This window comes from Typopeltis vanoorti, chromosome 12, assembly GCF_054136105.1.
Source record: "Typopeltis vanoorti isolate ZY-2024b chromosome 12, IOZ_Tvanoo_1.0, whole genome shotgun sequence".
Taxonomy (NCBI): Eukaryota; Metazoa; Arthropoda; class Arachnida; order Uropygi; family Thelyphonidae; genus Typopeltis; species Typopeltis vanoorti.
The window spans coordinates 25645590-25659803 of record NC_143560.1 but is presented as its reverse complement, the minus strand read 5'-3'; the positions used below and the strand labels follow the sequence as shown (position 1 = coordinate 25659803).

The 14214-nt window shown below is 36.5% G+C and overlaps 1 protein-coding gene across 4 annotated transcripts in view; it reads left to right on the top strand.

Moving 5' to 3' along the window:
- LOC150100639 (uncharacterized) overlaps nucleotides 1-14214 on the top strand; it is a 238425-nt gene that overhangs the window by 121470 nt on the left and 102741 nt on the right. For all 4 annotated transcript variants that reach the window (XM_090401516.1, XM_090401515.1, XM_090401517.1 and 1 more), the window contains exon 8: nucleotides 1941-2038. In XM_090401516.1, the coding sequence (XP_090257642.1) occupies nucleotides 1941-2038 (98 nt within the window). The remainder of the gene's footprint in view (nucleotides 1-1940; nucleotides 2039-14214) is intronic.

Sequence of the window (14214 nt, the reverse complement as noted above, 5' to 3'; positions counted from 1 at the left end):
CGGAAAAAACTCACGTACAAAGATTATCTACTCACGGTATACCTCTTTTAAAACTTATCATTGACATAGGAAAAAATTTAAGAGGGGATATTTAGTTGTTTGCTGATGATGCAAAATTTGGGGAAGCAATAATTGATAAAGGTGATGTAGATATCTTGCAGGATGATTTAAATAAATTGCATTGTTCACAAAGGATAATGATTGTCAATTTAATTTTGCAAAATATAAGGTTATGCACTTCAGGTTGAAAAGGTTGTATCATATTGATGGTATTGGTTTGCAGGAAATTGACGAGGCTTAGACTAGGGGATAATGGTGGACAAAGAGTTAAAGTTCAGAGGACATATTGCAAAAGTTGGTAAAATAGCTCAACGAATTACTTGGATGTTGAAAAACATATGACAAGTAAAGATAAGGAAGTTATTATCCCTCTTTATAAGGCTATGATTTACCCACATTTTGACTACTGTGCACTGATTTGGTCACCTGGGTTTCTTGGGGACCAGAAGGTGGTCGAAAAGATTCAGATGAGTGACCAAGTTGGTGACAGGTCTGTGGAATACTCCCTATGAAGTTAGGTTTAAGGTTTGTGAGTTATAAAGTTTAGTTGATAGGCAAAAAAGAGGGGACATGATAGAAACTTTTAAGATATTAAAGAGATTGTATAAAATTGATGCAAGTGAAAATTTTCAATATATGACAAATAGTCAGAGGACTAGGGGCCATCTGTGGAAGTTGCATAAGAGTATGGTTAGTAGTAAGGGTGTGTGGACCAGATTTTTTGTGTGGAAAGTGGTGAGTGAGTGGAATGGATTGCCAGAATTGGTTGTGAGTTCCCCTGACGGTGAATGAATTCAAGGAAAGATGTGATAGAATTTGTATGATGGTTGATTTGGGTCTCCTGCGATGAGTCTCCAGACTCCATGGAGATGCCAAAAATAATAATAATAAGATAAAGATGGTGAAAACCTGACAAAAGAATCAGCTCTGATCAAGTCTTTTGTTAAGTTTTCACCATCTTTACTTTCAAAACTTTTAAACAGATATGTTAATTACTAAAATAAAGAGCCAAAAGGCTTCAGTTTGGCAATGCAAAATTACATAAGCAAAGTGGATATTGAATCCAACATTATTTCAAAGCCGAATGTAGAAACTGGGAAAGTTTTGTAAGTTGACCAGAGAGCTTGTAGGAATACATTCCTCATCATCTCCAAGTTACCTTAGTGTGGACTACTTAAAAGACATAAACGCTGCCCAAGCATCTATATATTTGCCTTTTATTAGTCCATTTTTGATAAGGTTTCACTGGCCTGACAGCTGTTTCAAACTGTTTGGTTCTCTTCAGAGACTAGGCAGAAACCTTAAGAGCAAGAACTCTCATTCAGTACTAAGGAACTTGAAATGTCAGAAAAAAAATTCTTTTTTTGCTGGGCCTAGAGAAAAAACTGTTCAGAATACTACAGTTATATAATGTAAATAGGATATTATATTGTAAAAGAGTTTGAAAACAAAAATTAAACAACCTTTGAGACTTAGTGAAAGACTCTGAAGAAGAAGAAAACTAGAAATCCTATATAATAAAAATGTAGATTATGAAGTACTTCACACACTACCTGTATATTATCAGAACACCAAAACAATGGTGCAGTATAGTAACATCAATACTCAACTATTCAATGTGAAGAGAACACTGATAGGTTGCCCACTTTTACCCATACTGTTTAACTTTATAGGAAATCTTATTGATAATGCAGTAGAAGAAAAGAAAAGAATAATGATAAGTGACCCACATATCACTCATAAAATATGCAGATAACATTGTCATAATTATAGATACCAAACCTAATCTACAGATAATTTAGAAGATGACAAATCTTCTAAATTTTTGTTTTTTTTATTAATTCAAACTGCCATTTGCCTTTTTTTTTTTCATTAATTAGGAAAACATCTATAGCGCATTACCTTGTTGAGGCAGGAGCAAATGTTAACACTCGAGCTCATAATGGATGCACAGCATTGGACTTAGCTTATTTATTGGGTATGTAATATTATAGATTCAGAATTTCTGTGAATTCATTATAATAAGGTTTTAAAAGTTTGACAGCCATGAAATATGATCTTCAGATAAAACAGATGAATTTTAATTGATAATTTCAAATGTATTTTAATTTTAATTTCAAATATTTTTAATGATTTTATTCTACAACAAAATTTTGATGTTCAAGCATTAATCAGATTAAACTGTGAGTCTGATATTTTTATTGACTAATTCATTATCATTTCCTTTAATGCATCCTCTGGGAAGTGCAAAATATTATGGAAATCCACAAAAGATTTCATTACCATATTTAAACATAATTTAAATTCTTAAATCAAGATTTCTTTAATTACCATCCAAATTATGCAGTTTCTTGTGGTATCTAATTTCATAATTTCCTCTGTTGTCTCCCTTAAGGCAATCACATCAATTGATATAGATCTTGAGCTTTTTCTTGTTTTCTGCCTTTTTTTTTTACCTCATATACTTGCATGGTTAGTGTTTAATTTTTAGAGTAATTGGTTAGTGTTTAATTCTTAGAGTAATTTATGATTTTTGTGAGATGTGGTTTAATTAAATCTCCATTATTATGGACCTTTTTTTCTCATATGTTAAAATACTCACAGGATCCTCATGATTGAGCTTTTTAGCTTAAATCTGTTAGCTTGAAATGTTTCATTAGGGCCTTCTGAATGTCATGTACTTTGATCCCTTGGTTCTGATTTAAGGTACCACATGATAAGTCAATCTGCATAGATTCATAGAACTCTTGCAACAATAATCTATCCTAATCAGAATATAGATGTTTTCCCTGTGTCTTGGTAACATGTTTCCAGTAATGTTTTATGCAGATGGTCAGTTTTATCCATATTTTACTATGTGAACAAACAGTGGATTTTGTTCAATGAGTTTGTTGCAGTTGGACTGCAAAAATAAGGCCTGTAAGTTTTAACAGGCTTAGTGGAAAGCAGAGGAATGGAGGATACCAATTTAGTGAAACAGTATATCCATGGAAGCACCTGTAGAAAAGACATTAGCTGAAACAGACCATCTGTGAAGTAGTAGTTAAAGTGAGTCAATGAGAGAGAGTTCATTGATTAGCCAAATCCCTTTCCTCTTCTAGACAACATAAAAAATTTTAAGGAATGTTTTTGTGTATCATCACAACCATGAATACACGGAGAGTTTGGTCTGAACTCTTACAGAAATTTAAATAACTTGGCTGTAGATAGATTCGGCAGGAAATCTATTGTTCACGGTGGCCTCAACTTGCTTTTGATGAATTGGGAGGAAGAGAGTTATTAGTTGGATGGGAGAAAGGTCAGATCTTTAGTGGAAAAAAAGTCAAGATTTTAGGAGTGAGAATGGTATTGATGTGATATGTGATGTGATGTGTTTATGCCAGGAAAGGCTAGAGGTAACATCAGTCCAAGGTGAAAGATCTTATTTAGTCTGATGATTTCTGTATTTGGAAAAGGATAAGGTAAGGGAAAGTGAATTCAGCTCCTCCTTGTGAGAAAAGAAGACAGGACTATGTTTTGGTTGCATTGAAAGTGAATAGATTATTCTTGTCTCATTAGAGAAAAACGTGAAGGTCTGTGCTTAAGATACTGGTTGTATAGAATGTTGGAGCTTGAGATGTTTGTGCGCTGCAATGTTTATCACATGAGTAGGAAGAATAGAATGTATTATCATCAGCAAAACTGTATATAGATTTATTGGTGAGTGAGAATAAGGTCATTTATGGATTGGAGAAAGAGGATATGTGATAGGACAGAGTCCATGGGCACTTATGCATTGATGGAGTGAAGAAAAAGTCATCCACTGTGTTATACAGTAATAGACCATACAGAAAACTGGCTGCTCAATTAAACACAGTGGAAGGTAGACCAAAATATGGCATGGACCAAAAGGAGGGCATGTTCTCAAAGTATTTGAACAACATGATTAGAGATCATACTAATACAGCAATACCTTGCATAGCACAGTTTTTGAACAGCACATGTTTCACTATAGCATGGTTTATAATTTTTAATAATTTAAAATAATTCTAAGAGTAGTATGGTATGGTATTGTACTGCATTACCAACATTAACTAAAACAGGACCATAGTAATTTAGAATATTGTAGTGACAGATGTATTGATGCATACTTTTTAGTGCAGCAAACTTGGTAATTCTACAATTTTTTTTTATTACCTCTGAATACCCTTTTATATGCACTGATAAGTGGAAAAATGTAATTAAGCTTGTGAACCTGATAAACATAAATGGTAAACACAAGAACAAAAACTTGAAATTATAAAGTGTCATGAAGAAGGAGTATTGTATACTAAAATAACTCATGATAAAGGAATGAATGAGTCATCAGTACTAATGCTAATTAATGAATATGATGATAATTCAAGCTAAAGCAGCAAGTCTCTATAAGGCATTAAAAGAAAATGGAAACTTTGTCATGGCAAGTTATGGCTAGTTTTATAACTTTAAATAAGTGTATGGGACTACATAACTTTTTTTTGTTTTATTTTCCTCCTGATTTTATGCTCATGCATAGACCTACACTTTTTACCATATAGGAATTCAGAACCGAAACCTATGGAATAGGTTGGTTAGGTTAGGTTACACTCCCAGGGAATGGGAAAAGCATAAAAGTGCAAGAAACTGGGAGAAAAGGGAAAGTATTGTTGGAGAGGATCCAGAGATGAGTGACCAAGATGATAGCAGGTCTATGGAATGAACCTTATGAGAACAGGTTGAAGATTTGTGGGTTGCAAAAATTGGTTGATAGGCAGAAAAGGGGTGATATGATTGAGACATTCAAATTACTGAAAGGTTTCTATAAGATTAATTCAAAAGATATTTTTGAGAATAGGACTGGTGGTGGGAGGACTAGGGGCCATACATGGAAGCTGGGCAAGAATGTGGTTAGCAAGGGTGTTAGAGCTAGGTTTTTTACTTGGAGAGTGGTGAATGAGTGGAATAAGCTGCCAGAGTCTGTTGTGGGTGCTATGACCGTGAATGAGTTCAAGGTGAGGTATGATAGATACTGTGTGAATGTTGAATAGTTGTTCTTGACATGATGTCAGGGCCTCCTTCGATGAGTCTGTTGACTCCTTGGAGTTGCCCAAAATAATAATAATAATAATAATAATTGTATTGGGATTCGATGATAAGAGGTATACTTAATGAGCGAGTGTGTTTCAATTGTGAAAACAAAAGCACTTTTTCTCAGGTGCGAAGGTAAAGGATGTTAGTGAAGCTGTAAGTTTGCAGAAGAAAGAGGTGAACGAGTTAATTATTTTGGCAGGCACAACTGATTTGAAAGGTGAGAAATATGAGAGAGCATATGAAAAAGTTGTTGGAACAAGCAAAAATGAAGAGTAAGGAAGTAAAAATTGTGAGTTTGCCACCTTGATATGATAGGAGACAGATTTGAGAAGAAAGGCAATGATTGTAAATGAGAAGATTGTAGGAGGAATGGTTTGCAGTTTATAGATGTGTGGAGTGAATTTGAACTGAAGGACCTGTATGTGCCTGATCTGACCTGATGCCTGTATATGCACTTGATTTGGAGTCAGATGCTTGGAGAAAGTGTTGTACAGTGAGTGTTTGGAAATGTAAAACCAGGGAAACTAGAGATATTGGAGAGGAACCAATCAAGCATCTGTCTAGTCACTCTGCAACAAATGAGTGTGAAAATAGGAATGACTGTGAGGAAATAGCCACCCCCGGGATAGATAAGTATGATGAGTGCAGAAATGATTGTGAAGAGTTAGGTGTGGTTTCTCAGTTTTTGAATCTGAATGGGCAGGTAATTACATTATGTAACTGTGAGCCCAAGGGGATCTTAAAGTGCATGTATACACAAATACCCAAAGTATCAGAAATAAAGGAGAGGAATTTTTGGCATTGGTCAGCTCAACTTGGCCAAAAATTATTGGCATTAGCAAGACCTCTTTGTCAGAGAACGATGTAGCTACATGAGAGTTTAACGAAGTCATACCAGCCGGGTGCGAACATAAAGGACGTCAGCGAATCTATTCGACTGCAAAAACAGAGGGTGAAAGAGATGATAATTGTGGCAGGAATGAATGATTTGAAAGAGGGCAAAATGGAAATGATAGAGGATGTGAGGGAGTTGTTTCAGGTAGCAAAAGAGAAGAGTGAGAGAGTTAGGATGGTGAGTATCTTACTGCGGTATGACAGCGAAGTGTTTAGAAGGAGGGCCATAATTGCCAATGACTTTATGCGTGGGTTATGCATGGAGAGTGGTGTGGAATTTGTGGATGTGTGGAATGAGTTCGATGGGCGAAAGGACTTATATAAGATGGATGGGTTACATTTGAATGGAGTTGGTGTACGGAGACTTGAAAGAGTGTTGATGAATGATGTGGAAGTGGATGTACAGACTCAGGGAAACTAGATTTATTAAGAGGGGGGGGGAGTAGATATGCAGACTTTAGGGGGGCAGTTAAGTGTATGAATGAGTATATTATGCCCGAGCAAGTACGACGGACAACAAATCAGAATGGAATAGTTAGTATAAGGCATCAAAGTAGGGATGGGACAAATGGGTTTCTGCGATTCATGTACACTAATGCCAGGAGTATTAGGAACAAGAAGGAAGAGTTTTTGGCTATGGTTGGCACTTCCAGGCCACAGGTTGTCGGTATTAGTGAAACATAGCTGACAGAAGATGATAAAGCTAGTGGGATTGAATGCGACGGGTATAGCATGTTCAGGAGTGACAGGGTGAATAAAAAGGGGGGAGGAGTGTTATTGATGATAGCTGATGAGCTTCAGCCAAGGAGTATAGAAGTTGAACTGCAGGATGGGGAAAAAAGCACATTTGAGGCTGTTTGGTGTGAGATAGAATCTAACAGAACAAAATATACAATTGGGTGCTGCTATAGACTGGGTGATGGAGTGGATGGTGGGGATGGTATGCATAAGCAAATAGAAGAAATGAGTGGAAGGAGGGTAATTATTATGGGTGATTTCAATTATGGTAACATTGACTGGAAAGAGGAGAGGGCACATGGGAGGAAGGAATTGGATTTTATGCGGTTATTAAGGGACAACTATCTACGGCAACATGTATTGGAAAATACCAGGGGGCAGAGAGTGCTGGACCTAGTAATTGCAACTGAGAATGTGGCTGTAACGAACATGACCATGTTGCCACCAATTGGTGAGAGTGACCATAAGGTCATGACTTGGGAGGTGGCTAAAGGAGTCGAATTTACAATTAAGACAGGGTACATGTGGAATTACCGGGCTGGTAAGTATGATAAGCTTAGGTGTGTGCTTGGCTCAATGCCATGGCATGTAAAACTGCAAGGGCTGGATGTTGATAGTGCATGGGAAGTGGTTAAGAACTGTTTGCAGGAGGCAATGGTTGACTGTATACCAAGAGTCCGAATAATAAATCAAGTAGGGGTTAAATGGATGAATAACACTATTAAGCTTGAGCTGCAAAAAAAGAAACAATTGTGGAGGGAATTTAAGGAGAAGGGTGACCATCAGGCGCAGGAACAGTATAAAGCTCAGGCCAGGATGGTAACAAGGGTGGTAAGAAAAGCAAAAGCAGATTACGAAAGGAAATTGGCCACGCAGGCTAAAGAGAATCCCAAACAGTTTTTTCAATATGTTGCAAGTAAAAGGAAAAATGCTCATGGTAGAATGATCTTAAAAAATGCTGAGGGTAGGGAGGTAACCGAATCAGTCGATATTGTGGAATTACTGAGCGAGCACTTTGCAAGAGTATATCATCCAGGTGGTGACTTTGCAGGAATGGAAGAACCAACAGCTTATACTGGAATTGTGATGAATGAAGTAGAGGTAACTAGTCTATTACAGAACCTCAATGTCAATACATCTGTGGGATTGGATGGTATACCAGCTCGTGTCGTACGTGAAGCGGCCAAAGAATTGTCAGTGCCCTTGACCATTTTGTTTAATTTGAGCCTCAGGACTGGGTCACTCCCAAGGGGGTGGAAAGAGGGAAAAATAGTTCCACTGCACAAAGGTGGTTCCAAGGCTGCTGTTGAAAATTACCGGCCAATCAGCATAACAGTAATCATTATCAAGGTCTTAGAGAAAATAGTCAAGAGGAAAATACAAGATTGGATAGAAGAAAATGGGATACTGTATCGGGGACAGCATGGTTTTGTGAAGGGTAGGTCATGCCTCAGTAACTTGCTCACGTATTATAACACAGTGATGGCTGAACTGGATAAGGGTAATGGGTTTACAGTGATTCTACTGGACCTTGCTAAGGCCTTTGACAGGATACCACATGGAATTCTAATCAGTAAATTGCAGCATATGGGAATGGACATAGGGTTGGTGAGATGGATAGGAGGGTGGTTGACGGAGAGATATCAGAGAGTGGTTTACTCAGGAGTAGAGTCCACAAGACGGCCTGTGACTAGTGGTGTGCCACAATGATCTGTTCTTGGACCACTGCTGTTTAATTTGTTCATAAATGATATAGGAAAGGATCTGAGAGGAACAGTTCATTTGTTTGCGGATGATGCGAAGTTGGGTAGGGCAATAGTGAATGCAGATGACGTCAAAATTTTGCAGGATGATTTGGATAGATTGGAGGTCTGGGCTAAGGAGAATGGATGTCAATTTAATGTGGCAAAATGTAAGGTTATGCATTTTGGGGTGAAAAGATTGGCAGCAGTTTACTGCATTTGTGGAACCGTGCTCCAGGAAATTGATGAGGCACGAGATTTAGGAGTGTTGGTGGATTAGAAATTGAAATTTAGGGGACACATTGCAAAAGTGGCCAAATCAGCTCATCAAATCACTTGGTTGCTGAAGAATACGTTGACAAGCAGAGACAAACAGGTTATTGTTCCTCTGTATCGAGCCTTGATAAGATCCCATCTCGACTACTGTGCTCAGATTTGGTCACCTAAGTTTCTTCTTGATGGGGAGGAGGTGGAGAGGATCCAGAGGCGAGTGACCAAGATGATAGCAGGTCTGTGGAATGAACCGTATGAGAACAGGTTGAGGATTTGTGGGTTGCAAAAATTGGTTGATAGGCGGAGGAGGGGAGATATGATTGAGACATTCAAAATACTGAAGGGTTTCTATAAAATTAATTCAGAAGATATTTTTGAGAACAGGGCTGGTTGTGGGAGGACTAGGGGACATCCATGGAAACTGGGCAAAAGTGTGGTTAGTAAAGGTGTTAGAGCTGGGTTCTTTACTTTTAGAGTAGTGAATGAGTGGAATGCGCTCCCTGAGTCTGTGGTGGATGCTGTGACAGTGAATGAGTTTAAGGCGAGGTATGATAGATACTGTATGAATGTCGAATAGTTGTGATGAATATGATTTGGGGCCTCCCTCGATGAGTCTAATGACTCCCTGGAGTTGCCCGTAATAATAGTAATAGTAATAGTAATAATAGAATATAACAGATATTGTATTTTCAGAGAACATAGAGGAAATAGGGCAGGAGGAGGGATATTATTAATGATAGCTGAAGAACTCCAACCAACAAAAATAGAAGTTAAGGAAGACTATGTTAACTCACTTAACTTATTATACTTAACAGTCGTGACCCCATCGTTCTTAATCCATTGCTTGATTTAGTCTACTATAGTTAATCCTTTCTTTCAATTAGATCCCCCTTATTCTCAATGTCGTAACTATGCTTAATCACGTGCACAAAATTCTAAAACAGGAATTGCCTCTGGCTGGAGTCAATTCCTTCGTCTAAACAGTAAGCGTTTTTCTATATTGATTTCTGAAAAATTTATTTATGTATTACTACTGCGTCATCAGAAATTGCAGATAAGACTTAAATATCCTTCCATAAAAAAATACTCAGCAAGGCACGGAAATATCTCTTACTCTTATCACTATATCAAGCAAAGCAATACTCTGTTCTTCAGTTGTGGCTATTTGTCTCCCTAGGTCACACAAGTTCGGTCTTTTTATGAGAAGTGCATTGGTATATAGGAATCAGGCAAGTTATTTGACAAACAAAACAACTTATTCATGCTAATTAGAGTACAATAAAATTAACACTAAGCACACAATCCTTTTCCTGACTCTATACTTCTCAGCAATATTAACTTAGATCATAAATTATTCAATCTAGTTCAACAATTCTCTTTTAAGTGAACAGGCTAAGGTGATATTTGTGCTTACACTTAAGTCATACAACATAACAGACCTACACATACTATACCACAGGCAAGCTTAGACAATAAATAACATTACGCACATTAACTTTCACCTTGTAACAACGCTATCTTATTTCACACAACTAAGCAAGATATTTCTCATTGGTTAGCCAATTGCCTTCAGTCCTAAAAAAAACAGCTATAGCAATCCTTGCTACAATTTCTGCCTCTAGTTAAATCACATATAATAGACCTTACTTGCTATTTAGTCTTCTAGTCCACATCAGTAGACCCTTGAGATCGTTATCATCTTTTTTCTTCTGATATTGATTACATACACAGGCACCGTTTTCCGATATTGACGAGAGCACTTCCACAGGCAGAGATCATCAGGAACCTTGGCGGCTAGCAATCTGGAACTTACTTTCTACACTGCATAAACGACCCAGTTAGCATCTTTGGGCATCTGTTGGCTGGAACAGGGTCCCTTAACCTAGAATCGGCAGGACATACTCGAACCAGGAGCCGGAACAGAAACTGGGTGAAAATGAACTTATCCAGCGATGACTCTCAAAACGACCTCTCCTCCTAAGCGGTCTTCTAGCTAACTCGACTCACCTTCTCCAAAATGAACCCTCTTCCTGACGATTGACCTTCACTAAAAAGACTTCCTGTGTTCGTCTCCCCCTTTTATGCTGCTCAATCTACCTTTGGTCTTGCTACTTTTTTATTCCCCTGGGTATTCATAGAGGTCTTCTCCCACCTTTTAGGTCGCTGCGTTAAGGTGGGATACCCCATAACATTCTCGACTTATTCTTAATCCCATTTGGGATATTGTCTTAACAACCTATTGTTACAATTCATTCAGACATTTTTTCTTTGTCCTTTGTTGTTGTACAGCAAGTCATTAGTTAAATATTAACCAAAATTACAAGTATGTTAAATTAATTTGAATTCTTAAGTAAAATCGGTATAGAAAGAATCTAATTTAAGAATTCTGTTGTCTTCTGGCAGAAAAAAAAAAACTTGTTTTGCTAGCCTTTTCTTTGGAATGCTCCTTATAAGGATACAAGTTCTCTTAGACTTGAAAAGCAAACTCAAGGAATTTAAACATTTTGGGCATTGCATCATCTTCTATAATCATAACTTCCTCTACTTGACACACTATATACTTGATAAATGACTAGTGAAAGGGCATTGCAAAAGTATTCAGTCATCATAATGAGTGTGTATTTTCTTGATCACAGAACTAACATAAATAACTATTTGGGAACATTGATCAAGTGTAACGGGATAAGTATTTTTAATACCGACTAGTTTCACCAAACTTAAACTGTTGGCATCGTCAGGGTACAAGCACTGAAATTAAAACATATGTTTTTTTTAACCTCATGGTTGTACCCTGACGATGCCAACAGCTTAAGTTTGGTGAAACTAGTCGGTATTAAAAATACTTATCCGTTTACACTTGATCAATGTTCCCAAATAGTTATATACATTATTCAGTCATCATTTTGCTAGTGTATTTCAAACTGGTGAAATAGCATTGCAAGAAAGGAACAAGTTGAAGGCATTCAAATAGAACTGGATGTTAATAAGGCTATGGATTAGGGCTATGGATTAGATCATTAGGACTATGATATTGACTCAGGTCAGTGGAGATTTCTCTTTGAAGACTAGCGTGGATTTCCTAAGGAGTAGTCTTGTTTGATTAATCTAATTATAATAAATTTAGTTTAATCCTAATCTTATTTTTCCTAATGTAATTATGTTTTCTAATTAAATATGTTAAGGGAAATGTAACTACTGTAGTGTTTTTTGACTTTGCCAAAGGTATTTGGTAGATCACCAAATATTATAATTATTATTATTATTATTATGGGCAACTCCAAGGAGTCCTTAGACTCATCGAGGGAGGCCCTAAACATCATGTCAAGAACTATCCAACATTTGCACAGTATCCATCATACTTTTCTTTGAACTCATTCATAGTCATGGCACCCACAACAGATTCTTCCACTCATTCACTACCCTCCAAGCAAGAAACCTGGTTTTAACACCCTTGCTAGCTACACTTTTACTCAGTTTCCATGGATGGCCCCTAGTTCTCCCACCACCAGACCTGTTCTGAAAAATTTCCTCCACCAAGAAACCTTGGTGTCCAGATCTGCATGCAGTAGTCAAGATGGGGTCTTATCGAGGCTCAATAAAGAGCAACAATAACCTGTTTGTCTCTGCTCATCAAAGTATTCTTCAGTAACCAAGTAATCTAATGAGCTGCTTTAGCGACTTTTTGCTATGTGCCCCCTAAACTTTGACTCCCTATCCACTAGTACTCTCAAGTCTCTAGCTTAATATGTGGAAGGTTACACATCCATTTAATTTGGTATACTCCTTCATTCACTAAAAGAAAGGATTGGTATACTCCTGGATGTTGTGGGGGGGGGAGAAAGGAGGGTCCTTTGATGTGTTAAATAAATGTTTTAGTTTTATAGGAAGTTTAAAGTTAGTTTTTACCTATTAATTTGTACATATGAACTCCTGTCACCACTCATCACAAAAGCTAAGGGTAATAAATACCCTGAAAAATATGATTTGCACCAGTGAAAATGATCTCCAGAATAACTACAATGATTATATCCGCCATCGTGAAAAATAAATATAATAAAAAAAATTTACAGCATACTGAACAAAAGGATAACACATGAAAAAAAAACAATTTCATGTGTTATCCTTTCAGCAAAGCTATATGTCTCTTTTATTAATGATCTGTCCAAAAAAATAGAAATTTAAGGAAGTACATCAAAACTACCTTTAAACTTCCTATAAAACTAAAACATTTATTCTGCACTTTCTAGGAACTCTTTCTCCCTCTCATGTCAAAGTGTATACCAAATTAAATGGATGTGTAACCTGCTATACATTAGTGGAATTGGATGCACAGTAGATATCAAAAAAAGATATTTGAATTTGTAATACAAGTGTGATGTTTCAGCTGAAAAAATAAGATCTATAAACAGATTGAGGGTACAGCCATGGGGGAGCACTCTATCTCCACCTTTAGCTAATTATTATTTAAATCTAGGGGGAGAAGTTTCCAACCTATGCCCTAAAAGTGAACTAAAATGGCATTTTAAATTTGTTAATTATTTCAAAACCATGTACACTTCATACTAAAATGAGTGGAAATAAACAAATTTAAAAGACTGACACTTGTTTAGGTGAAATGTTAGCATTGAAATTATGAAGGCATGTGTTGGCATTGTGAATTCTGTTTCTTTTATCTGTCTTTTGTCTATTTTGTGCCACTGTACATACAGGCATGCAAGCATCAAGGTGTACTGTATGCAATATGTACATGTAGTCTGTAGTCATATGTATGCTAAATACAGTTACGTTCATATCAGTCTTTTCACATTGTGACATTCTGCTATTTTGATATAACTTGTTTGTGGTATTGAATTATTATTAATTTATATTGATTTAAAAAAATCATCCTTAAAAATGCTCCAAAAGAGGAAAGTTGATTTGGAGTGTCATGTTTTTAATCAAAAGTGGAGTAAAAACTAACAACCTATGCATAATGAATACTTTCTTTCAACATCCAAAGTGCAGACTATATACTTGGACAAACTCAGATAACTCTATAAGAAATCAGATAGATTTTATAATGATAAATAATAGATACAAAAATAATATAACTAACATTAAAACATACCCAAGTGCTGATATAGGTTCAGGCCATGTTGGCATTGTGAATTCTGTTTCTTTTATCTGTGTTTTGTCTATTTTGTGCCACTGCATGTACATGCATGCAAGCATCAAGGTGTATTCTATGCAATATGTACATGTAGTCTGTAGTCATATGTATGCTAAATGCAGTTATCTTCATATCAATTTAGTTTAATCTAGTTTAGTTTAGATTTTAGTTTACTCTAAAGATTAAACTAAAAAAAACATTTCTAAAAACAGTCATAATGAAAGACTTGACTTGATAGCTCTGAATATACCTGACAACATAATGGTGTTT